Source organism: Pangasianodon hypophthalmus, chromosome 2 (assembly GCF_027358585.1).
Source record: "Pangasianodon hypophthalmus isolate fPanHyp1 chromosome 2, fPanHyp1.pri, whole genome shotgun sequence".
Taxonomy (NCBI): domain Eukaryota; kingdom Metazoa; phylum Chordata; class Actinopteri; order Siluriformes; family Pangasiidae; genus Pangasianodon; species Pangasianodon hypophthalmus.
In genome coordinates this window covers 5,090,293-5,116,189 of record NC_069711.1, presented here as the reverse complement: position 1 = coordinate 5,116,189, position 25,897 = coordinate 5,090,293, and the positions used below count along the sequence as shown (strand labels likewise).

The 25,897-nt window shown below is 39.3% G+C and overlaps 2 protein-coding genes across 6 annotated transcripts in view; one reads left to right on the top strand and one right to left on the bottom strand.

Annotated features, from left to right (window-relative positions):
• LOC113530384 (TSC22 domain family protein 1-like) overlaps positions 1–25,897 on the top strand; it is an 88,594-nt gene that overhangs the window by 37,077 nt on the left and 25,620 nt on the right. The gene's annotated exons all lie outside the window — the stretch shown is intronic.
• LOC113530419 (coiled-coil domain-containing protein 122) lies at positions 9,550–24,094 on the bottom strand. The gene is made up of 5 exons (XM_026920371.3): positions 23,687–24,094; positions 23,267–23,372; positions 19,257–19,655; positions 10,831–10,947; positions 9,550–10,044 (listed from the first exon to the last, which is right to left on the bottom strand). Exons 1-5 carry the CDS (start codon positions 23,710–23,712, stop codon positions 9,886–9,888), a joined length of 807 nt encoding a protein of 268 aa, XP_026776172.1. The 5' UTR covers positions 23,713–24,094; the 3' UTR covers positions 9,550–9,885.

Below are 25,897 nucleotides of genomic sequence, written 5' to 3'. Positions count from 1 at the left end.
CCAATAGGGTTACCAGCACTTAGTGCTTGGACCCCTAATAATAAGAAAAATCTTAGCAATAACAATAAGGCAGACCCCTAATCCTAACAGTTCCAAATGGATTACAAGCACTTCGTGTTTGGACCCCTAAACGTAGCTGCAAGCAGCAATCTGCGGCAGCCAAGCACCATTGTGCAAACTTTTCCACAGTTAGCTAGATCACAGATGAACATACTAAATTTCGTGATGGGAGGTTAATGCTAAAACTGTGAAGTATGTGCTGCAATGTAATTGGCTGATGGCTGCTATGTTTTTAAAGTAACCTAGTCAACAGTAAAAATCCTTGTACAGATAGCACAACTACGCAGTACAACAGATTTTAGCTTGATTGGACTTGATTGGACTAGTTATTTGAATTGACTGGACTTGATTGGACTAGTTATTTGAATCTAATCGCACCCCCCTATTAAAATCAATAAGATGAACTGTGTTTTCTTATACAACCACTGTATTTAAGAAGTCTATTATGACTCAAACACACATGGGCAGGACACACCTGATGATTGGGACTGTGAAAAGAATCTGATGCAGTATTACATGCCTGTCTGTTTAATAATCACAGTAGGATCATATTTCATGAGATGGGTAATTAATTTGAAACTTGTTCAAACACTGGTATGGTTTAAAAGCTCATGCGGAATAGGCACTATTTGCAGTTCTTTTTCCTAGAATCATCTAGGAAATTTGACTTTCAGAGTGGGTTACTGGTTGACACCTATTTGACTTTCAGAGTGGGTTACTGGCATTAATCGATTCAGGTAAAATGTCCCTAAACCTTGCTCTACATATGTACATAATTTTGGATAGCTTTACATACAAATGACACAGATTTTTAGAGAGAATGTCTAGATTAGGATCGATATAAACCAGGGCTGTTAAATTCTGTCCTACTAAGAACAAGCATGTCCGTAGACTCCCCTCTCTCTCTTGTCCTGGTGATGTACATACACCAGGGTACAAAGGTCTGCCAATTTCTTAGTATGTATATTTGGTAGGCTATATTTCTTCCTCAAATATATTACAATAAAAAATAGCTTGACATCAAGTTTTCAATTTTGACCAATAAAAAGCAGAGCAAATTTCATCTTTGTATGTTTTTGGTTGAGGAGATACATGCGTTCTTTTTAGTTATAGCACCCCTATGGGCAAATTGTTATGGAATTTGAGGGGTGCCCAGAGAGTGTTGTACTAACTATGTATTGTAAAGTTTGTAGAAAGTTGTTGCATTCAGAAGATATGGCTCTTTTAGTACGTACGTGCAATGGCTTAAAATTTCATTGACCTGTAGTGGCCAAATGGTTTGGCCAATCAAATTGTTTTAGTATTTTTCTCTCTGCTTGCTACATTTAATATTTTATGCTGATCAGATGAATGGCCTAGGACTAGGTTGAAAAAGAAAGTTTTTCAGAAAATTAAAAGTAGCAGAAAGGATGTCAGCCAAAGGTAATTAAACCATATGGAAAAAAGATGCAGGAGGACTCAGGAATTTTGGTGATATAACAAGTTTTACTCTATTCCCGACAGCTGTGAAAATAGAAACCAAAAGGTTAATTTGTTTATTATAGCACCCCCTCCTGGTGGGTATGGGTCATTTCGATTCCCTGAGTAGGGGGTGGGATACGAACCTAACTACCAAATTTGGTGGCAATATTTCAATGATAAGCTTGTCTTATAGCTACTTAAGTAAATTAGGCCCAGCTTCAATAGGACTGATTGATGTGGTGGCCATATTGTTTACAAATGTCAACACAGATTTAAGTAGGTGGAGCTAAATATTCCAAAAAACAATTTTTAGAGTGTGAGGAAACAGATTACCCTAATAAAGAATTTTGTGTGTACAAACATGAATAGCACCCCCAGTGGCCAATTTGAATGAGATCACATCAGAGAGTAGAAGGTCCCTACCTGAAACTACTGAACTACTGTTAAGTCAAACTTATTATAATTTGGTAAAATGAAAGTAAAATGCATTTAAGTGACTTTAAGCTGTGAAACCTGATTTTGCTTTTTTTTTTTTTTTTAATCAATGCTAGGAGAATGAATAGGAAAAAAAATTACTTGAACTTGTGACCTACCTGGAGAACGTCACCTTGACCTATTGCGAGACCAGTGGGGGGAAAAGAGTTCCAGGTTAGATAAGCGTGGGGAAAAAAGTGAAGCATGTGGGAAAAGGAGAGTTTTCTTCTCTTCATGAGTGCATCTGCAACGTATGAGGGCGACTGCACTCTATGATTTTGCAATAAATCAAAGACTCCATGCTTAAACACATGAGAGGAAGCATAGTGGATGCATAAGCACTTTTTTTGATTGCAAATGCTACTGGTAGGAGATTAATTTCTCCACATTTTGCAATTTGGATGATTTGTGGATATGGTAATATTAAAAGGACCCATTATTTGTTAACCTGTGGTCCTAAAATGTAAGAAACTAATAACCTTGATGTTTTACTTTTGGTTAATTCAAGCTGATATATGACTATTAACATATCACATATTGTGAATGAGTAATGGTGTTTTTTTTAACATTTATACTAGTTTATATACATTTATATTATAATTATACACACTCATATATTTCCTTTAAGGTTATCAACCTAAACTAACTGAAAATAAAAACTCCTGTTGAAGAAAAAGACTTCATTATTCAGGAGGAACTAGGATAAGCACCCACAGTGATCAGACAAAGATGGTTTTCAAGTTTGAGCAAAAGCTGAGGCTAAACCCTAGATAACATGACACCTTCCATTCAAGTTTCATGATGATAGTTCCTGAGAAACAGCTATCTTAGGCTAACTTAGCCCAGCCTACTTTGTATCACCACACCCCAAACTTTGCACATGAACTTGGAATCTTGTCCTGTACATGGCTTTCAATTTTCATGTAAGCAGTCATGAGCTGAAAAGTGTTGGAAAGTGTTGGTTAACCTGTATTGGGACTGTGTATTTTTTTTTCTTTCCATTTGAGTTGTTGAGACAGAGCTGAATGTACCAGACGCCGTCACTGATAATTCTCTGCTTAGCAAGATTGTTAAGTTCCTCGTCAGATGCAACATCTGGCTCTCCTTGACCTATGTCATGAACAACAGCAGCGATTTGAGGGTATCCATCAGGAGCAGGCCGAGAACAGATAGGTGCTCCAGATGCTGCTGCAAACAGCCACACTTCCAGCTCCAGGAAGGCCGTAAATCCTCCTGGGTTTCAACACCACTGTAGAACCCAGTATGTGGAGGAACATCAATAACGTTTCCGGTTCCTGAAATTCACGGGGGTCGGCCGCCTATTAGTTTTTGCACAGCAGCTCAAAGACTCCTGTCAGCAGTGGGTGCTGGCTGAGGAGCTGAACATCGAGGCTGGCTGCCCGTTTGTTTTTTATTTGGTGGTGCTGGAGCAATTTGTCACGTGGCTTTCTTTATTTCTGCATAAAGAAATATTGAATATAATTTTATTTCTCCTGACCATGCTTATGCAAGAACCCCCAGTGGTAGAAAAGTGTAATAGCAGGTAAACTGATTATGCGGAGCTTCTACTGTATATCACGTACAGTCTTTCATATCAGCATAATTGAGAGAATAATTACAGATTTCAGTGTTCACAAGAAGCAGACAGATGATAGATGGAATCTAAAGAAAAAAAATGCATAAAAGAAACATTTAAAGTTCGATTGCGATTTTGCCTTGTTTGAAAATTTGGCTCATGCAGCTTTGCAGAGGGAATGTGTTTTTAGCACCACTGGAAACTCTATGATGAGAGTGAGGAGTGGATCATCAGTTGATTCCCTTTGCCCAGTGTTTTCTCTTTGTTTAAGTTTTATTTGATCTTTATTCTATGGTTTTTAGCTATGAGTACATTTTGAAGAGAAACTAAAGATGGTCCTGGCATTTCCCAACAGCTATGAGTTGAATAATAACACATCTTACCTTCATTCATATTGCTCACACTGCAGTACATTACATTTCCAAAACCAGGAGTAGAAAAATCAGCAAAAATTATGAAGTTTCATGCAATTGCTGAGTTTCTAAATGTACTTGGGGAAATAGAATCCACACCTATAGTCATAAAAGGTATATAGAGATCCATGGGAAAAGAAAGTACACCCTCCTTCAGTTCTATATTTTTAGTTTTCAGGGACCAAATAACACTTGTGTGGTCTTCACCAACTTCTATATACAAACAAATAATCTCAATGACAACAAAAAAATACAACAGATTTCAATATGTAGTCATTTTTCCCAAAAAGTAAACCAATATTCAGAAACCAGTAGAGAAAGAGAGTAATTAGCAGCCAGGTGTTACTAATGAAATGCACAAGATTAGTTAAGCATCAAGAAGTGTGACTACCTCTATAAAAGAGGAATTTTTGGGGTTTGGTGCTCTGGAGCACTCAGGTGTGTGTCTACATCATGCCAAGAAGAAAGGACATCAGCCATGACCTCAGACAAGCAACTGTTGCTGCTCATCACTCTGGGAAGTGTTATGAGGCCATCTTCAAACAATTTGAAATTCACCATTCTGCAGTGAGAAGGATTTAACAAATGGAGAGTCTTCAAGGCAGTTGCCAATCTTCCCAGAAGTGAGCGTCCCAGCAAATTCAGTCTAAGTTCAGACCATTTAATGTTCACAGATATAAAGAAAAACCCAAGAACTACATGTGAACTTCAGGCCTCTGTAAACACATTAAATGTTTATGTTCATGACAGCACAATCAGGAACAGACTGAACAAGTATGGCTTTGATGGAAGGGTGGCTAGGAAAAAGCTCCTTCTTTCCAAAAAGTATATGGAAGCATGACTTAGGCTTGCAAAATTGCAACTAAACAAACCACAAATGTTCTGGAACTATATCCTTTGGACTGATGAGATGGCGGTGGAGATGTCTGGTCATCATGCACAATGCCATGTTTGGCAAAAACCAAACAGCATACCATCACAAACACACTTTATACCAGAATATTCTTGAAACAAATGGGAGGCCATCTGTTCAGAAATTGGGTCATGCAAAAGGATCCCAAGTATATCAGCCAATCAACATGTGACTGGCTAAAGAAGAAAAAAAATCAAGGTGTTGTAACAGCCAAGTCAAAGTCCTCAACCCACTGGGATGCTGTTGCATAAACAAATGCCCTCAAACATCAATGAACTGAAGCAATGTTGTAAAGAAGAGTTGAACATAATTTCTCCAAAACAATGTGAGAGACTGATAAACACCTACAGAAAACGTTTACTTCAAATTATTGTTGTTTGTGTATTTTTTCCCACCTGGTTGGTGAACTTTGGGGAAAAAATGACTACATATTGAAATCTGTTGTGTTTTTTCTTGTCCCCTGAGGTTAGTTGTTTGTTTGTAGAAGTTGGTGAAGACCACACAATTGTTATTTAGGCCCTGATAAATAAAAAAAAAATAGAATTGAAGGAGGTTGTACTTTCTTTTTCCCATGACTGTATTTTTAAATTGTATTTCATTTTTTATTTATTAAACAAACTACGTGTGAAAGATGGTTCGCTTAATTTTTATATGTTGTAATTTCACATTGAGGGTGGAAAAAGCCACCCACAAACACCACCACTAGAGTTACCTCCAGTCCCAGCTCCTATCTCTCAGGAATCACCACTGTCGGGGGGGTTGTGGGCGGCTGCAGGCATAGAGGCGGTGGGTTGAACCATCAGGCAACATGTGATAATTCTCACCTGTGTATGATCACTGTGAGTTTACTTACAGTGGATATAAAAAGGCTACACATCCCTGTTAAAATGGCAGGTTTTTGTGATGTAAAAAAAATGAAACCAAGATAAATCATGTCAGAACTTTTTCCACCCTCAATGTGAAATTATAAACGTATAAAAATTAAGTGAAAAACCATCAGAAACATTTTAAGGAAAAATAGGAAAAATAAAAAACTTACAATAACCTGGTTGCATAAGTGTGCACACCCTTTTATTGTACAGGGTCACACTGTCGAAAGGTATCAATCAGGAGAGAAGTACAAAGGTACAAAAAATTTCCAGAACATTAGATGTACCATAGAACACCATGAAGGCCATCATCAAGGCCAAAGATGGCAGCACAGCGATAGCACGCAGCGGATGCTCCAGATCCAGAAGGGTGCTATTTAGGTTAGCTAGATGGGCTTGCCTTGTTTCGTGCTGACAGAATGCTGCCCTGTCTGGTAAGGCTTGCGGAGGTGGCTTGTGTGTTTACATCAACATGGTATGGTGCAAGAACTCAGTGCTAGTTTCTAGTTACTGCTCATTGCTGGTGGAGCTTGTGACTGTTAGATGCAGACCATTTTATTTACCACAGGAATTCACCACTGTCCTTATAGTTGGAGTGTACATTTCCCCCAGTGCTACTGCTAAGGAGGCGCACTGTGAACTGTATGGGGCTATGAGCGAACTGCAGAACGCACACCCTGACGGACTGTTATTATTGCCGGAGGTTTCAACCATCCAAATCTCAAGTCTGTGCTCCCTACATTCCATCAGCATATGGACTTTGCAATGGGAGGAGAGAATGTGCTGGATTGCAATGAGAGGATAGAATGCGCTGGATCTTTTTTACACAAATATCCCTGGTGCGTACCGGGCAGAGCCCCGCCCCCACCTCGGCTATTCAGACCACATCTCTGTTATGCTAATCCCACATACAGACCACTCGTCAGACACTCCAAACCAGTTCTGAAGCAGGTGAAAACCTGGCCAGCAGGAGTATCTCTGCTCTTCGGGACGTTTTGAGCACACTGATTGGCACATGTTCAGGGAGTCTGCAAACGATGGCGACTGCACCAACTTGGAAGAATACATGGCATCAGTGACCAGCTACATCAGCAAATGCTTTGATGATGTCATTGTCTCCAAGACCATTACCACACACTCCAATCAGAAGCAGTGGATGACAGCAGAGGTGCATGTGCTGCTGAGGACCCGAGACTTCAAAGCAGGCGACAAGGTGGCCCTAAGAACAGAGAGGGCCATACTGTCCCGGGCCATCAGAGAGGCAAAGTGTGCATACGACCAGAGAATCCACAGCCACTTCAAGTACAGCAGCAACACAGGGCGCATGTGGCAGAGTATCCAGGCCATCACCAACATCACCTGCCTGTGGCAATGATGCCTCCCTTCCAGATGCGCTGAACAACTTCTATGCTTGGTTTGAGGCACAGAATGACGTAATGGCGAGGAACACCACCCCCCCCAACAACCAGGTGCTGTGTCTAACCACTGTGAGGAAAACTCCACACAGAGTAAACCCATGGAAGGCTGCTGGACCATACAATGTACTGCTTTGAGAAGCTCGTCATGAGGTACATCAAGACCCTGCTGCCCCTCTCACTGGACCCCCTGCAATTCGTGTATCATCCCAACCACTCAACAGATGACGCCATCCATCTGGTCCTCACCCACCTGGACAAAAAGACACATACGCTCGAATGCTGTTCATAGACTTCAGTTCAGCATCAACACAGTCATTCCTCAGCACCTGATTAGAAAGCTGAACCTGCTGGGCCTGAACACCTTCCTCTGCAACTGGATCCTGGACTTCCTGACTGGGCCAGATCAGGAACAGCATCTCCAACACTACCACACTGAGCACTGGAGCCCCCCAGGGCTGTGTGCTCAGTTCACTGCTGTTCACTCTGCTGACTCACGACTGTGTAGCAACAGCTCAAATCACATCATCAAGTTCACAGATGACATGACCGTAGTGGGTCTCATCAGCAAGAACAACGAGTTAGCATACAGAGAGAAAGTGCAGTGGCTAACAGACTGGCGAAGAGCCAACAACCTGTCTCTGAATGTGGACAAAATTAGAGATGGTTGTTGACTTCAGGAAAGCATGGAGCGACCAGTCTCTGCTCAACATCAACGGCTCCTCTGTGGAGATCGTCAAGAGCACCAAATTCCTTGGTGTTCACCTGGCAGAGAACCTCACCTTGTCCCTCAACAGCAGCTCCATAACCAAGAAAGCCCAACAGTGTCTCTACTTTCTGTGAAGGCTGAGGAAAGCCCATCTCCCACCCTCCATCCTCACCCTCCATCCTCACCATATTCTACAGAGGGACTATCGAGAGCATCCCGAGGGGCTGCATCACTGCCTGGTTTGGAAATTGCACTGGCTCGGATCACAAGACCCTGCACGGATAGCGAGGACAGCTTAGATCATCATCAGGGTCTCTCTTCCCTCTATCATAGACATTTACACCACACGCTGCATCCGTAAAGCCACCAGCAGTGTGGATGACCTCACACACCCCTCACACAAACTCTTCACCCTCCTGCCCTCTGGCAAAAGGTACCGGAGCATTCAGGCCCTCACAACCAGACTGTGCAACACACACACACACACACACACACACACACACACACACACTCAACTGAACACCATCCCACTCCCTTTGCCATTTTTTGCACATTTCTGTATTTACTACCTGCATTTTTGCTACTCTATTTATAAAATACTGTATATAATTCTTGTCATTACTATACTCTCTACCTGGCTGCTACCCCAATCACCGCTATGTCGATATATGGTATAAGCTTATCTGCTGAATACTATGTCATAGTTGTTACGTATACATTCACAGGAATCTATTATATTGTTATTCTTTTGCACTACCTGTTATATCTGATGCTTTCATACTAGAACTTTGTACTGGTCGGTGCTTCACTGTCTCTTACTCTGTCTATTGTCCTGTTTTAGTAGATAGTGTACTGTCTTGTGCTGTTTGCACATGCACTTTATGTAGTAATGTGTAATCTCTTGTATTTCTGTGTTGTTTTATGTAGCACCATGGTCCTGGAGGAACGTTGTTTCGTTTCACTCTGTACTGTATTAGCTGTATATGGTTGAAATGACAATAAAGCCACTTGACTTGATCAACAAGTGGAGAAAATGGAGCAGCACAGTGACATCAACAAGAACAGGACATCCCTCCACAATTTATAAAAGGACAAGACAAAAACTTAGTAGTGAGGCTGCCAAGAGATCTATAGCAACATTAAAGGAGCTGCAGGAATATCTGACAATACTGATTACTCTCTGCATGTGACAACAATCTCTCATATTCTTCACATGTCTAGGCTATGGGGTAGGGTGGCTAGATGGAAGCCCTTTCTCACACGCACAAAAAAAAACATCCAAGCTCAACTAAATCACCTCAAACTATGTGGCAAAATGTGTTATGATCTGATGAGACCAATTCCAAAAGGTGTAATAATTCCATAATTCCAAAAAGTATGTTTGGTGCAAAAAAAAAAAAAGCACATCACCAAAAGAACACCATACCCACAGTGAAGCATGGTGGTGGCAGCATCATGCTTTAGGGCTCCTTTTCCTCAGCCAGAACTGTGGGTTTTTTTTAAGTATGTGCGATTTGTATGTCCTTTCAGGGACAACTTTGTGAACCTGAGAGAGAGGGACAGACCAGTTGGAGCTTGCACATAATACACACACGCCCGGTGTGTGAGCTTGGAATGTGTTGGTGAGCTGGACCGAGGTGAAAGCCCCAAAATATTGGGACTGTGTCTTATTTTGTTTTTTCCTGTTGAGTTGTTGAGAGAGTGCTGAAAAGTGCCTTGTGGAACAATAAAGTGAGCCCTGAACTCAAATCCACCTGTCTCTTTCCCACCTCTTTCCCACTCACCTTCACACATACCAAGTACTACAATGAGTTTGCAATAAACATACTGATAGGAAGACTATTTGTATTTATCATTTGTTATTCAGATTGTAATAAAACAAAATAACAATCATGAATGAAAATCTGTCAGAGAACACAAATCATATTGTCATATTGTACCATGCACTGTATGGACAAACTGGATTAATACCAGAGAGTGCATTTGCACACTGATTCATTCTACATTGTATGAGGTACCTAGCTGCTTCTTGAGATGTTCCACCTCTTTCTCCATATGGAAGATGTCACTGCTCAGCTCTCCGTGACTGGATTGAGCCTTGTCCAGCTGGCAGCAAAGCCGTTTCACGTTGGCCTCGCATCTTCTGTTGTGAATCTACACAGAAAAAGAGTGTTTTATCCTTACATTACAAGTCATTTTCATCCTTATCAAGATTGCTAAAATTTTCCTCAAGAAAAAATGTGACCAGTGCTGGATGAATTGTTCAAATCTACAATAATGTCTAGAACATCTTGTTTTTTTGTTTGTTTTTTTGCACCACCACTTATTTGGAGAGTCGCACCACAGAGACTTTATGTTAATAAAGTAATAAAAACATAAAGCAAGTACAGAAAAGATTTGAAGTGATACAAAGTTACAAAAGCTCATTATTTATCATATATGTGATATTTGTTTCCTATTAAAATTATTAATATGTAATAATAAAATAAGTGGGAGGAATAACATAAACATACTATATTTTATTTAATGGTTTCTTACTTTACTTGTGTAAAAGTTGAATTTTATTTGTTCCCCCATAACACATAAAACATAATAAGACCAAGTCTTCCCACAACTTTTCAGTGTGTCTTGGTACTGGTATTGCCATTGCAGAAGCTTAATTATATTTTGGCCTCATGGCCATAGATTCCAAATCCAGTCAACGTTCTAGCCAGCTCCAGTAGCTTACAATTTTGGTTTGATTGTAACATTAGAAAGTTACAAGCCTTGCACATGTTTTATCACCTTTTACCAGACTAGGTGGCAATTATGTAATTCTTCACATGATCTTGGTGTATTTTATTATGAAAGCAAATTAAGTATTTATCCTTCAGGCAGGATATCTCCAGAAAATATTTCTTTCATTTTAATTTAAAGATAATAGCATTGAGTTCAGCTTACTGCTATATCCTTTCTCAGTTGTGAATGGTTCTTTTTCTCTTTCTCCAATAGTATCCCTTTTCTTCTTACAAGCTCTTTTGTGTTATGTATCTGGGCCTTAAAGTTGTCAGTTTCTTTCTAAAAACAACATAACACATACCATTGTTATATTTAACACAGCGGCCAAATATATGTAAACATATACTGTATAAAGTATTATAAAAAATAAATAAAATGCAAAAAAGACATAATACGTATAAGGTAATTATATATATGGACTCACTTTCATTTTTCATTAATTACGAGAGTCAAAATATCATGTGGTGCAACCGTCTGACCATGCAATTCTGAAAATTTATTTGAAATCCTTTTTTTATTAGTGTTTTGCATTACTGTGCATGTACATACCTTTCATAATACTAACAAAGTTGTGCAAAGCTGTTCATTTTACAAAATATAATCTGGTACAATCATCAAGAAAAGACCATTTTGAGACTTTTTGAGACTTTTAATTATATTTGATAAAAAGCAACAATCATACAGCAAGGATACTTGGAACCATCTAGGAGGTTTTCACTACATGTAGTTGTCCTGTAGAGCTCAAGAAAGCAATGAAAATTAAATTCTATCTACTAGAAAAACATTGCCTGGTCTTTTTCCAAACTGTCAAGTTTTGATGACCCTGTGTCCACTGTAGCCTTCTTGGCTGACAAGAGTGGAACCCGATGTTGTCTTCTGCTGCTGTAACCGATCCACCTCAAGGTTCCGTGTGTTGTGAGATGCTTTTCTGCTCACCAACATTGTAAATAGTGGTTGTTTGAGTTACTGTAGCCTTCCTGTCAGCTTGAATCAGTCTGGCCATTCTCCTCTGACCTCTCTCATCGACAAGGCGATCCACCTGCAGAGCCACCCTTCACTGGATGTTTTTCACTGAGATCACCATTCTGAAGTTTAAGGTGAAAATAACCTGAAGGTATTGACCTGTATCTGCATGGAGTTATGCATTGCATTGCTGCTACATGATTGGGTAATTGTATGAATTTTTGTGCTGCTAAATCAACATATTTCTCCACCTTAATTGAAGATAGCAAAAACAACCCTACATTCTTATTCAATACAGTAGCAAACTAGGAACAAGACCACCATAGAAGCACAAATACCAACAGTATGTAGTAGCGATGAATTTGTTCAGTGACAAAACTGAAAATATTTATCGCACAATTGAGATTATTAAGTTATGATTAATATGTATAAAACAATATAACCATGTCATTAGAATCTTTTACTCCCATCCAACAGACCAAACTAATATCAGTAATTTCCGTTTCAAGTCAACCTGTGTACTAGATCCCTTACCTACACATTTCATCAAACAGATACTACCAAAAGCAATAGGTGCTCTATTAAAAATCCCCCCAAAAAAGTTGTAACACATCAGTTAGGATGATACTTGCATAGAAATAATATTCATGAAATCTTTCAGTCAGGATTTAGGCCTCACCACACAACTGAGACAGCACTAGTTAAAGTGGTAAATGACCTACTGTTGGCTTCCAATCAGGGCTGTGTCTCCTTGCTTGTGTTGCTTGACCTTAGTGCATTTTGATACCACAGATATTCCTTTAAGATAGACTAGAAAATCTTGCTGGAGTTAAAGATATACGCCAACCAAAATCTAAAATTTAACCATTTATACATCTGTTGTAAACATGCGTACTTGCGTCTTAAAGCGCTGATGGAGTGGGCTCAAGTTTGACTACAATGATTACAATGTCTTGGTAGACTTTTGACAATGGTTATGGTGGATATTTGGGTGGGAGGGGAAAGGGGAAAGAGGGGGGAATGGGGAGCAGTGCTCACTAGATAATAGTTCATTCAGAGAAGCCAGATATCTAGCTGGCTACTTACTGCTAATAAGCTATCACTTTGCTTTGTAAATAAATTATTGCGATTGGAGCGAATGGACTACTCAAGCAACAACACAAGTTGCTACCATAATTGTAGCTAGAAATATTGCATGATTATTTACTTTTGGGTTAACAAACTTAAAAGCCATCTTACTACTAGTTACATGGGTGAAGACAAGCATTTGCTAACAGACATAAACTAGTTCTTCTACCATTTGGTTCTGTTTTTCTGGGCATGGAGCTTCCCTACTCTCCATTTTGTACTAAATAGAGACAGAATTGCTATTCAGCATTCTGCTTTCAAAACCCTTTCACAGTCCTCTGATTTAAAGTGCTATTTAAATATCTAATTTTTTGGTGGTGTAGATACCATGCATCCACAGATAGGGGGTGCACTTTTGAAGTATTTTTACAGCAGACAGAAGTATGTAAAACAAGTATACCCCACACAGTGAACCATCAGAAGGACTTCACCAGCCTTTGTCTGGTCTCTCTGCATCCAACGGGCAACCGGATGGACAATAAAAGTGCTCTCTCTTAGACTGAATGACATGTGCGATCTCATCTGATCTCATCTGAGATCATAAGATCATTCTGAGAGAAATGCTCACCTCTTCCCAAGGCATAAGAACAAGCAATGCTACCCAGTAGCATCGTGCATGTTTTCTCTCACTTTTAACAGTAAGTGAAACAGCTGCTTTCAACTGCATAGGATGGCCATACTGGCATGAGTTATTAAGCCAACTGAACTTCATCAGGCAGTGAATCCACGGACAGATCGATCTGCAAATTGTACGCGTGCACAAAGACAAACTAAAACATGCTGCATCGCCATTCATCAACAGTGAACACTACACAAGGACAACACCTTCAAAAGCCATATCAGCACTAATTCAAAGGCGTGAACGGCATTCTTCTTGTGCTCATGAAGAATGAAAAACAACTCCAAGTAAGACTGCACATCCTGGCAAGAAAGATAATGTTCACTATTACTTCTTTCAATGTTTTACTGAGTTGAGTAATTTGAAGCATAATAAGCATAATAATTCTTCTCTCTTTGGTCTCTCTTTTATCTTTGCATGTGATCTCACTCTGTGCTTACTAACACATTCACTCAGTCAGTGATCTCCATTAATTACATATACACATTCCTTTCCCACATACAACTCTTCCTTGTCTGTCCCTATTTAGTATTAGGTTCATCATTAATAGTTAATTAGTGTTTATTCTTTTCTTTTTTAATAAATTACATTATTGAACATCTTATTGCCTTGGTGTGGGTATTACCTTGATATCGCAAGAAGTCGAACTATTTAGTAAGCCTTCAGAAAGTCATTGATTATTATTGTTTCAATTAAAATTGAAGTTTTAATAGTTTTTACTTATTAAAAGGTTGCTAATTTTAATTTCTAATAAAATTCTAAACTTAAAAAGTGGATATTCTCTGAGACTGATTACGATTGATTTAATGAGACTGATTCATTAAATTTACAGTGAAGCACCTATATTGCTGGTATGTACCTTGCATTTCCAGTGCTTCCTGTATAAACAGTACAATTTCCCCTATACAGTGGCATATAAACTACATGTCCTACCTCAGTTTGGCTCCTTTTGTCAGGTTGAGCGTGCACATAACTCTCTCTGCTCTGTTATACTAAATACAGACAGAATCTCTGTTTAGCATCTTCTTCAGTGGAATACCCAATAACTTCGCTTTCAAATGTCTTTTATATTCCTCAAGCTTGAAGCACTGGCTGCACGTTTGTAGAAAAATATATATACACTGATCAGCCATAACAATAAAACCACTTGCCTAATATAGTGTTGGTCCCCTTTTTGCTGTCAAAACAGCTCTGACCTGTCGAGGCATAGACTCCACAAGACCTCTGAACATGTGCTGTTGTATCTAGCACAAGATGTTAGCAGCAGATCCTTTAAGTCCTGTAAGTTGCGAAGTGGGGCCTCCATGGATCCGACTTGTTTGTCCAGCACATCCCACAGATGCTCGACCGGATTGAGATCTGGGGAATTTGGAGGCCAAGTCAACACCTTGAACTCTTTGTCATGTTCCGCAAACCATTCCTGAACAATTTTGGCTGTGTAGCAGGGTGCATTAACCTGCTGAAAAAGGCCACTGCCATAAGGAAGGGGTGTACTTTGTCTGCAACAATGTTTAGGTAGGTGGTACGTATCAAAGTAACATCCACGTGAATGCCAGGACCTGGACCACCCTGCCTCCGCCAGCTTGCCTTCTTCCCATAGTGCATCATGGTGCCGTCTCTTCCCCAGGTAAGCGACACACACGCACTCGGGCCGTCCACATGATGTAAAAGAAAATGTGATTCATCAGACCAGCCCACTTTCTTCAATTGCTCCATGGTCCAGTTCTACATTTACATTTACATTTATGGCATTTGGCAGACGCCCTTATCCAGAGCGACTTACAATAGTGCTTTGAAGTCTATCAAAAATACATTCTGATATTGGCTCACTAGGTCACAAACTAGGAATACCATCAGTCCAAATCTCTGTTTTTTGTGTGTGTGTGTGTAAGTGCTAACTTAAGTACTTTATGAAGAGGTAAGTCTTTAGACGTCGTTTGAAGACTGCCAGTGACTCAGCTGTTCGGACATCTAGGGGAAGTTCATTCCACCACCTTGGTGCCAGAACAGAGAAGAGTCTCGATGCATGCCTTTCTTGTACCCTGAGAGATGGTGGGACCAGTCGAGCAGTGCTAGAGGATCGGAGGGAGCGTGGTGCCGCGCGAGGTGTGATAAGTACTTTGAGATAAGTGGGTGCTGGTCTGTTTTTGGCTTTGTAGGCAAGCATCAGTGTTCTGATGTTTACGTGCCCATTGTAGGCACTTTTGGTGGTGGACAGGGGTCACCATGGGCACTCTGACCGGTCTGTGGCTACGCAACCCCATACGCAGCAAGCTGCGATGCAATGAGTTCTGTCACTTTTCTATCATAGCTAGCATTAACTTTTTCAGCAATTTGTGCTCCAGTACCTCTGCGGGATTGGACCAGACAGGCTAGCCTTCACTCCCCATGAGCATCAGTGAGCATTGGGCACCTATTATCCTGTTGCCGGTTCACTGGTTGTCCTTTCTTGGACCACTTTTGGTAGGTACTAAACACTGCATACTGGGAATACCCCACAAGACCTGCCATTTTGGAGATGCTCTGACCCAGTCATCTAGCCATCAAAATTTGGCAGGCTCTTCCTGTTTTAAGAGTGTCAGAGTGACATGCCAGAGTGACGTGTCTCACTCAGAGGTCTGCACTGGTTGATGAAGTAGGGATTACCTATGGTGAATTATGTATTTGCACAATGCATGCTGGGTATTCTAGTTTCACTACTCTTCAGTGGCACTATTAGTTCCTAACTCCATACCAAGGTTTGGTGTTCCACAAGGTTCTGTTCTAGGCCTATTGCACTTTGCGCTACATGTGTTAAATCTGGGTACAATTATTCATACACATGGTATTAGGTTCCACTGCAATGCCAATGACACAGCTACACTTTATGGCCAATAGTATGTGGACACCTTACTATCACACCCATATGTGCTTCATGAACATCCCATTCCAAAACCATGGGCATTAATATGGCATTGCATCCCCATCCCTTTGCTGCTATAATAGCCTCTACTCTTCTACTGAGGTGGGGCACTGTTGTTGGGCAAAAAGTCTTGGTTAGCAGTCAGAGTCCCAGTTCATCCCAAAGTTATTCAAAGGGGTTGGGGCTCTGTGCAGGCCACTTGATTTCTTCCACACCAACCTTGGCAAACCATGTCTTTATGGACCTCACTTTGTGGCAGGGGCATTGTCATGCTGGAACAAATTTTTCCCCTAAGTTCCAGGGAAAGTAAATCTCAATGTTTCAGCATTCTAGACAATTGTGTGCTTCAAATCTTGTGGCAACAGTTTGGGAAAGGCCTACATATGGGTGTGAAGTTCAGGTGTCCACGTATGTTCAGCCATATAGTGTATATGTTTCAGCAATGCCAGACAGCAGACACCAGCTTAATAATGTTGAGGAATGTTTAAAGGACACTGGATGCTGAGAACTTCCTTGTACTCACTTCAACCAAGACAGAAGTACTTCTACTAGGACCACTGGTAGCTAGATATAAGCCTTCTGATTATGTAGTAACCATGGATGGCCTTTCAGGTACATCATGTGCAGCAGTGAAAGACTTTGGTTTTGGTATTGACTACAGTCTCTGATTTGAAGCTGATGTAGATAATATTACTAGAATAGCTTATTTTCATCTCAGAAATATTACTAAGACAGGAAATTCTTTATTTAACCTTTTTTGTTACCTTTAGGTTAGACTATTGTAATGCACTGCTGTCAGGATGTTCCATTTGGTGAATAAACATATAAACAAGGCTGTTCCATTAGGTGAACAAACTTTGGTCTTTTTTTATCCACCACGCCTGCTTCGAACAAAAGGTGCAGGCTCTTTTTTAGTACTTAGAATAATGAATACCTGTGGTTTCTCTGAACAACATGAGGAGGTCTTTTAACAGAATCAACATAAGGGAAGCTGCTGGGCCAGACAGAATTTCAGGATGAGTATTGAAAATCTGTATTGACTAACTAGCGGCTGTTTTCACAGACATTTTTAATCTGTCTCTAAGCAGTTTATAGTACCAAAGTAGTAATAGAACCTAAGTGTTTTAAAAAGACCATTATAATCCCTGTGCCAAAAAAGTCAGCTGTCTTAATGACTACCACTCAGTAGCTCTAACTCCCTTAGCAATGAGCCTGAGCCCATTGCAGTTTGCCTACTGCCAAAATACTGTAGGTCTACTGCGAGTGCCATATCTTTTACACTAAACACCACACTGGCTCACATGGAAAACAGAAACTGCTATTTGTGGACTATACAAAGCGTTTAACATGGTCATTCAAACCATACCATTCCAAACTGATACAGAAGCTACTGGATTTAGGACTCCCACTCAATGCAACTGTATTCTAGACTTCCTCAGTGACAGACAACCAATGTGCAGATAGGCAAGAACACCTACTGCTCTCTGACTCTCAACACGGGTACCCCGCAGGGCAGTGTGCTGAGCCCCTTGCTGTACCCCCTTTCACAGATGACTGCGAAAATTTACTGACCACAATACTGTAGTGGGCCTGATTACAAATAATGATGAGGCAACCTACAGGGAGGAGGTGATACTCCTGGCAGAGTGGTGCCAGGACAACAACCTCTCTCTCAATGTCAGCAAATCTTAGGGCGTGATCACTGACTACAGTAAACAGAGAGCAGCGCACACACCCATCTACTTCAGGAGAGCTGCTGTGAAGAGTGTCACAGCTTTAAATTTCTTGGGTTCACCCTCAGCTCTACTCTCAAGTAGACAGAGCACACTACAACAGCCATTAAAAAGGCCCACCAATTACTACACTTTCTGAGGTGCATGAAGAAAGCTCAGCTGTCCACTTCTTGTCAATTTCTACAGGTGTGCTGTAGAATCCATCCTCACCAGGGGCCTCACATCCTGGTACAGCAGAGAGCTCTGTAATGGGTGGTGAAGACAGCACAAAAAAAATCACAAGCACACAATTCTCAACCATACAAGACATTTACTCCACACACTGTGTCAGAAAGGCAGGTCGCATAATGAAAGGCAACTCCTGCCATCCTGCATATCCACCTTTCTCCTTTCTGCCCTCAGGTAAAAAAGACTCAGATCCATCAGCACATGCACCTCAATACTCAGACACAACTCCTATACCAAAGCCATAAGACTCTCTCCCATAACACAAATAGGGCCTGCTGACACTTCATTGGCCAGGACATTCTGCACGGTCACTTTAACAATCATTGCTTCCTAATAAAGTGGTCAGTGAGTGTATTATTAGGGTAAATAATGTTTGCACCACATGATGATTTTAAACACCATGGCCAATTCATTTTGATAAAAAAGTGCTAAATTCACATAATTGCATGTTTCTATATTAATAATTGTATACAGAGTATGGGTGTAACAATTGGATGATTTGGATCAATGCATCAGTTTAAAAGATTGAAATTAATTGAGACAACAATCATAAGTCAATTAGTACTGATTATAACTAATTATAAATCAATTATGATTGATTATAAATTGATTATCAAAAAAGCACAGACTGGGGTGTAAATTGATGTTTAAATAATTTAATAGGCTAGCAAGATTATATGCCTGCAACTTTGATACTTAACATAGTCCTTCTCTATGTCATCATTCATGGATTAACAGTAGGCCTATCCCAGATTCTGAACAAAGTTGGTCACATATCAATCAGAGGCTACAAAATCGAATTGTATTGTATTGGATAGCAGATTTGGTAGTAATGTCAAATATCATATTGGTATCAAATTCATATCATATTGTGTGGAAGCCTGAGGTTTACAACCCTAGTACACAGTATTCCAAATGTCTCAAAAATTGCAAGATATATGCTTGATTTTTTTTTTTTATTTTCCCTTCCTTATACGTCAATGACCCATGAAAAATAAGTTTTATGTTACTGTACCTGAGACTGTCGTATAGCATTTCCCTCTGGATTCTGTAAGTCCACCTTCAGTTTATCTCTGTACTCCTTGAGTCTCTTCACCTCTTCCCTTTTTTCAGTCAACTCCTTATGAATAGTTGCATGGCTCTCCAGTGCAGAGATAGACATTTTGTAGCTCTCCATTTTATTATGGTAAGTGTTGTACCAAGCCAGCAAGAAATGTGAGCTCTCCAACTGCTCTTCAATGCTGTAGCTGAGTTTCATGTTTTCCAACTGGATCACCTGTATCTCTGTTTGCTGTCTCTCATTTTGCCTGTGTATCTGTTCAATCTCATTAGTGATGCCACTGATTTGTTGCTCCTTCAGTTTAATGTTACTGGAAACAGTGTCATAGCTCTTTACTATCTTTGATAGTGTATCCTGCAGAGTTGTGAAAAACCTATGTAAGATAAACCAACCATGACAGGGTTGCATTGGCCACAAAATTTCACACACAGGGTTCAAGGTAGATAATCAAAGTTTTTTCCAGTTTAAGAAAGGCAGGGAGGGATGAAAATGCCTGTAATTGTGCATTTGGAAAGAGTGATGAGTTTTATTAGGCAAGAAGGCTCGCATGATGTTTCTTTTATCTACAATAACTGTCACTCGGTAACAGAAATCATTCACATACAGGGCATTCCTGAAGGTATTCAAACTTATTCCATTTTTATTCTTAAAATTGATCAATCTGTAAAAATACTCCACAATGAAAAAGCATAATCAGGGTTTTACAAAGTTGTGTATGTGTATATATATACATATATATATATACAGTTAGGTCCAGAAATATTTGGACAATGATGGAGTTTTTGTGATTTTGCCTTTATACACCAAGATGTGATCAAAGTGTAGACTTTCAGCTTTATTTTAAGACGTTCCACAAAAATATGGCATTTACCATTTAGGAATTACAGCCATTTTAAGCAAAGTACTTCCATTTTCAGGGGCTCAAAGGTATTTGGACAAAGTGACATAATTGTAAATATAACCATAATTTTAATACATGGATGAAAATCATTTGCAGTCAGTGACTGCTTGAAGTCTGGAGCCCATGGACATCACCAAGTTTCCACTGAGTTTCCTCCCTGGAGATGCTTTGCCAGGCCTTCACTGCAGCCACCTTCAGTTGCTGCTTGTTTGTGGGTTTTTCTGCCTTCAGTCTTGTCTTCAGTAAGTGAAAAGCATGCTCTATTGGGTTGAGATCAGGCGACTAACCCGGCCATTGAAGAAGATTCCATTTCTTTGCCTTCAAGCAAAGATCACACCGATCAGCCACAACATTATGACCATTGACAGGTGAAGTGAATAATATTGATTATCTCATTACAATAGCACCTGTCAAGGGTTGAGATATATTAGGCAGCAAGTGACCAGTCGGTTCTCAAAGTTGATGTGTTGGAAACAGGAAAAATGGTCAAGCGTAAGGATTAGAGAGACTTTGACAATGGCCAAATTGTGATGGCTAGATGACTGGGTCAGAGCATCTTTAAAATGGCAGGCCTTGTGGAGTGTTCCCAGTATGCAGTGGTTAGTACCTACCAAAAGTGGTGCAAGGAAGGACAACCGGTGAACTAGCGACAGGGTCTAGTCCGTCTGGTCTGATCCCACAGAAGAGCTATTGTAGCACACGTTTGTGCTATGATAGAATGGTGTCAGAACACACAGTACATCACAGCTTGCTGCGTATGGGGCTGTGTAGCCACAGACCGGTCAGAGTGCCCATGCTGACCCCTGTCCACTGCCAAAAGTGTCTACAATGGACAGGTGAGCATCAGAACTGGACCACGGAGCAATGGAAGAATGTGGCCTGGTCCGTTAAATCACATTTTCTTTTACATCATGTGGAAGGCCGGGTGCGTGTGCATCGTTTACCTGGGGAAGTGATGGCACCAGCATGCACTATGGGAAGAACGCAAGCTGCCAGAGACAGTGTGATGCTCTGGGCAATGTTCTGCTGGGAAACTGTGGGATTTATGTGTATGCTTTTTTGACACATACCACCTACCTAAACATTGTTGCAGACCAGATACACCCCTTCATGGCAACGGTATTCCCTAATGGAAGTGACCTCTTTTGGCAGGATAATGCACCCTGCCACACTGTAAAAATTGTTCAGGAATGGTTTGAGGAACATGACAAAGAGTTCAAGGTGTTGACTTGGCCTCCAAATTCCCCAGATCTCAATCCAGTCGAACATCTGTGGGGTGTGCTGGCCATCAAGTCTGATCCATGGAGGCCCCACTTCGCAACTTACAGGACTTAAAGGATCTGCTGTTGCTGTCTTTGTGCCAGATACCACAGCACACCTTCAGGGAGGTGTGGAGTCCATGCCTTGACGGGTCAGGGCTGTTTTGGCAGCAAAAGGGGGACCAACACAATATTAGGCAGGTGGTCATAATGTTATGGCTGATCGGTATATATATATATATATATATATATATATATATATATATATATATATATATATGTATGTATATATATATATATATATATATATATATATATATATATATATATATATATATATACCGATAATATATATATATCCTGGTTTACATACATATATATATATAAATATGTATGTAAACCATTCACATAAGTATTGAGACCCTTTGCTATAACACTAGTAATTAATTTCAGGAAAGGCATACTTCTGCTTATATAAAGCCTCACATCTGACTGCGTGTCAAAAAAAAAAAAAACTATCCAAGAAGCCAAAGAAAGTGTCTGTACTCCCCTGAGACAGGATTGTTTTGAGATCTAGGGAAGAGGACAAACATTTTCTGCAGGACCTTCATATTTATGCAGCTTTGAGGTTCTCAAAGAACACAGTGGCTTCAATTATTTTTAAATGATAGAAGTTCAGAACCACACTGTAAAAATTAACAATGGAAATGACTAAATGAAATGAATCATCACTACTCAAATTTCTTTAAATGTCATATTTACTTATCTGAATTATCAGAACTCAGTAACTGAACACTGTTTGAAGAACTCAATCTGACTGAATTACTTAATTTGTGTGTGACATTTTAAGTAAGCACAACTCATGTGACTCATGCTTTAATAACTCAAATAATATTACTTTAAACCTAGACCAAACCTTCTTATTTCACATTTCTCCGCAACATCTCATACAAGAATCCTTGTTGGTGTGTTCTTTCAGTTAACTTCAATTCAGTTAGCTAAAAATAGTGAACAATATAGGCCAGAGGTATTGTTCCTGAAGCAGTACAGCAATGCTTCTTATCCACCCTGACAGAGCTTGAGAGGTTCTGCAGAGAGGAATACAAAAAGATCTCCAAATCCAGGTGTGCCAAGATTGTAGCATCATACTCAAATATACTTAAGGCTGTAATCATTGCCAGTGGGCTTGAAAACTTGTGTAAATATGATAGTCAGGATTTTCATTTTTAATACATATACCAAACTGAGAAAATCAGATTATTCTTTTTGTTTCTTTAGGGAGAATTTTTCCAGATTGATGAGAAGCCTATAAATAATATAAAGTCAAAATAAATAATAATAATAATAATAATAATAATAATAATAATAATAATAATGTCAACTGGATGATGGAAAGTTCAGGAATAAAAGCTTTCTGGCTCCAACGAATGTACATATTTAAGACTAATATTTGAATAGTTGGATTACGTTCAGAGCGGTCCATGATATTTATTTTACAGTTAAAGGGGTCACTGGTTGTAAAACGTTTGAGAATCCCTGTATTAGACAACATAATGAAATAAGGGCTCGAAAAACCAACTTAGACAAAAGGGAAACCTAACAAGAAGCAAAATTATGACACTATTATGATTCTATTACACAAATTTATAACACTCGGTAGTCTTTGCTGTCTACCAAATGACAAAAAAAAATGAAATGTAACTTGAGAAATGAACAATGTTTAAGATTCTGAACCATTTATAGCGACCCTGCACTCATTTTCATTCACAAAAAAACCCGACAAGTAAAAGGTAAATTGCTGAAACCTGAAGTGAGTTTAGGATGTGCTGTTTCTCCTTTAGCTCTGCAGCTTCAGACTCCCCCTGTTGTGTAGCCTCTACAAGTGCACTGCAGAGTGTGAACTCCTGCTCACTGTCAAAGGAGAAAACAAAAAAAAACGAGTGAGTGTGAATGAGCATAATAGATGTAAAAGCTACAGGGCATATCTGTGTCTTATCTTGTTTGCAACGAAGCTGTAATACTTCATACTTATTAGCTAATTGCTAGCAAGGACTGCCTTTTAAAAAAATGCAGCTACCTAAAGATAGCTAGGGTCAGATAATTCTGGTACATTTAACGGGCAGAGTTATAATTATTTTAACGAATAAACTAATGTCTTGGTAATATTTGGTTTTGTCTATGAATTGTAATGCTTATAGATGCTTATAGAAAGTTTTACTGTGTACCTGAAGGATCTTTTCTTGCTGGACATAGTTAGCTGTCTGACTAGCTATAAGGTAGCTGTTATTTTGGACCGAAGAGTAAGCGCGCGAGTCATGTAATGGAACGGACAATGCAGTGAGGTGTGGGGATCTGTGTCCAAATGAACATCCAGAACAATCTAATTCATTCATTCATTAGAACCACCAAACTTTGCATGTTTTTGGTTTATTATTATTATTATTATTATTATTATTAGTCCATGGAATCGTTGTCTAAACTTAAATTAATAAGCAGAAACTGAATTAGTTTGGATAAAGGATGAAAAACAAAACAAAAAAAACATGGCAGATCCAATCAGCTGGGAAACGACAGCGTTAGGAGTAAAGGTAGCAGCTGCCAAATCAAAACTGTTCGTTTCACATTGAAATGAATGTCCTTCTGCCTGAACTTCACATCCAACACACTTGTGCTGTTGACGTTTCTTATTAGTTCACGCAGTGTTTCGTAGTAAAGTACTCTTCCCATTGCACTTGCACTATGTATGTCATTAGACATACTGATATTTAATCATATATAATCATAATCTTATAAACCATTATTTTCATGAAAGTAGGCTAATTACATCTTAAAAAACAGAAATAAAGCAAATTATTAGTCACATCAGTGATGATTAACCCTTAAAAAGACAAGGATGTAAAGAAACCTCAGATTTTTTTTCTAAACTCATCGCTATTTTCCAACACATTAGGGCCCAAAAAGAATTGTCATGTTTTTCTTCATTTTTTTTCCCCCAATTTTACATATTGTATAGCTAATGAACCTACAATTGAAATAACAGGAACAATTGCTTTGAGGTCAGCTGCTGCTGTTTGAAAAAAAAAAAGAAAAAAAAAAACTGCTGCAATGTTACTTAAAGAGATAAAGATTGATGAGTTCATTCCAGGGTTTAATACAAGGCCACATGACTTCAGCATGGAAATATATTATATGGAAATCATGTAAATCATGTGGAAGTCATGTTCTGATTGGCTGATTTCCTACGGGTTCAGCTCATGAACGTGCAATTGATAAATTAATGATAATTATTTATTCATCATACTTTTTCTTATAATAAAAACCTGCCTTATATTACGTGCTTTATTATTATTATTATTTATTTATTTATTTATTTCATGACCATTTTTGTCATGAAAGTAGGCTGTTTATAGAGTTTATCTGTGGGCAGATGTAGAGCAGTGAATCTTACATGCATGTGAAAAGAGAAATAAGAGAATCGCGCAAAATACTGTATTACAGTTTAGTATTAAAAGTACAAAGTGCTAATTCTGAGATTTGTCTGATATGCCATAAACATGTTCATATTTATTTGCATTGTCATCACCAATTAAAGCTATGGCGCTTCCATGTTATCATGGGTTTTGTTTACTTTGCCACGTGTGTTTTGTTTTTGTTTATGTCCTGTCTCCTCCCCTCGCGTTTCTCGATTAGTCTCACCTGTTTTCCTTTTGCCCTTTGATTAGTTTGTGTATTTAAACCCTCGTGTGCAAAGGCACAACTGATTAAATGATTCCAAATCAACAGCTCATTAGCAGAGAGCTCTATTAAGTGAACTGGGTAAGATAAAAGAGATATACAAAATGAGACAGTGGGTCCCCAAGACCGGAACTGAGAACCACTGATCTAGTGTTTCAATTAAAATTATTTCTGAACAGCTTGTCAGCGTATACCTCTTATGTTAAAACAATGTGATGCTTCAGGGTTACCATCCGTTTTATCCCAACACTGTATGCTGCTAGACGATCTTGCAATACCTGATGCTCGAGTACCATAATGTACCATAATCATCTCTGTGGTTTCCAGTTCAAAACCTCTAAGGTGCTCAATGTACCATGCATTGAAACGATTCACAACAAAAACAGGTTTGCACTACAAAATGATCATCAGTCTTATTTCAACAAATTCGGGTAGTCCACTAGTGAACCCATATGGTAAGATCATTCCAACAGAGTAATTTGTACCATAACAGGACACTGTATTTGCTAAATGAATGCTTGTCTGATCTGGATACTTCTTTAAGACTGCTTTTTTTTATATCCTCCTTTAATACTTCCAAGGGAACTGTAGTCACTTTTGTGACCGAGAGGGCAGGTTTGAAAATATCTGTGCCACAGAGACAGTAGGCAAGCATCAGCTGATGCTTAACAGCAAGAGATCGTAAAATGTTGTGGAATATG

Excerpts from the sequence above, each read along its gene's own strand:
- LOC113530419 (XM_026920371.3), bottom strand. The coding sequence starts at position 23,712 with ATGTCCAGCAAGAAAAGATCCTTCAG. Across the intron at positions 19,656-23,266 it reads ACATCCTAAACTCACTTCAG|GATACACTATCAAAGATAGT; the intron begins GTTTCAGCAATT and ends ACAACTCTGCAG. Across the intron at positions 10,045-10,830 it reads AACTGAGAAAGGATATAGCA|ATTCACAACAGAAGATGCGA; the intron begins GTAAGCTGAACT and ends TTTTCTGTGTAG.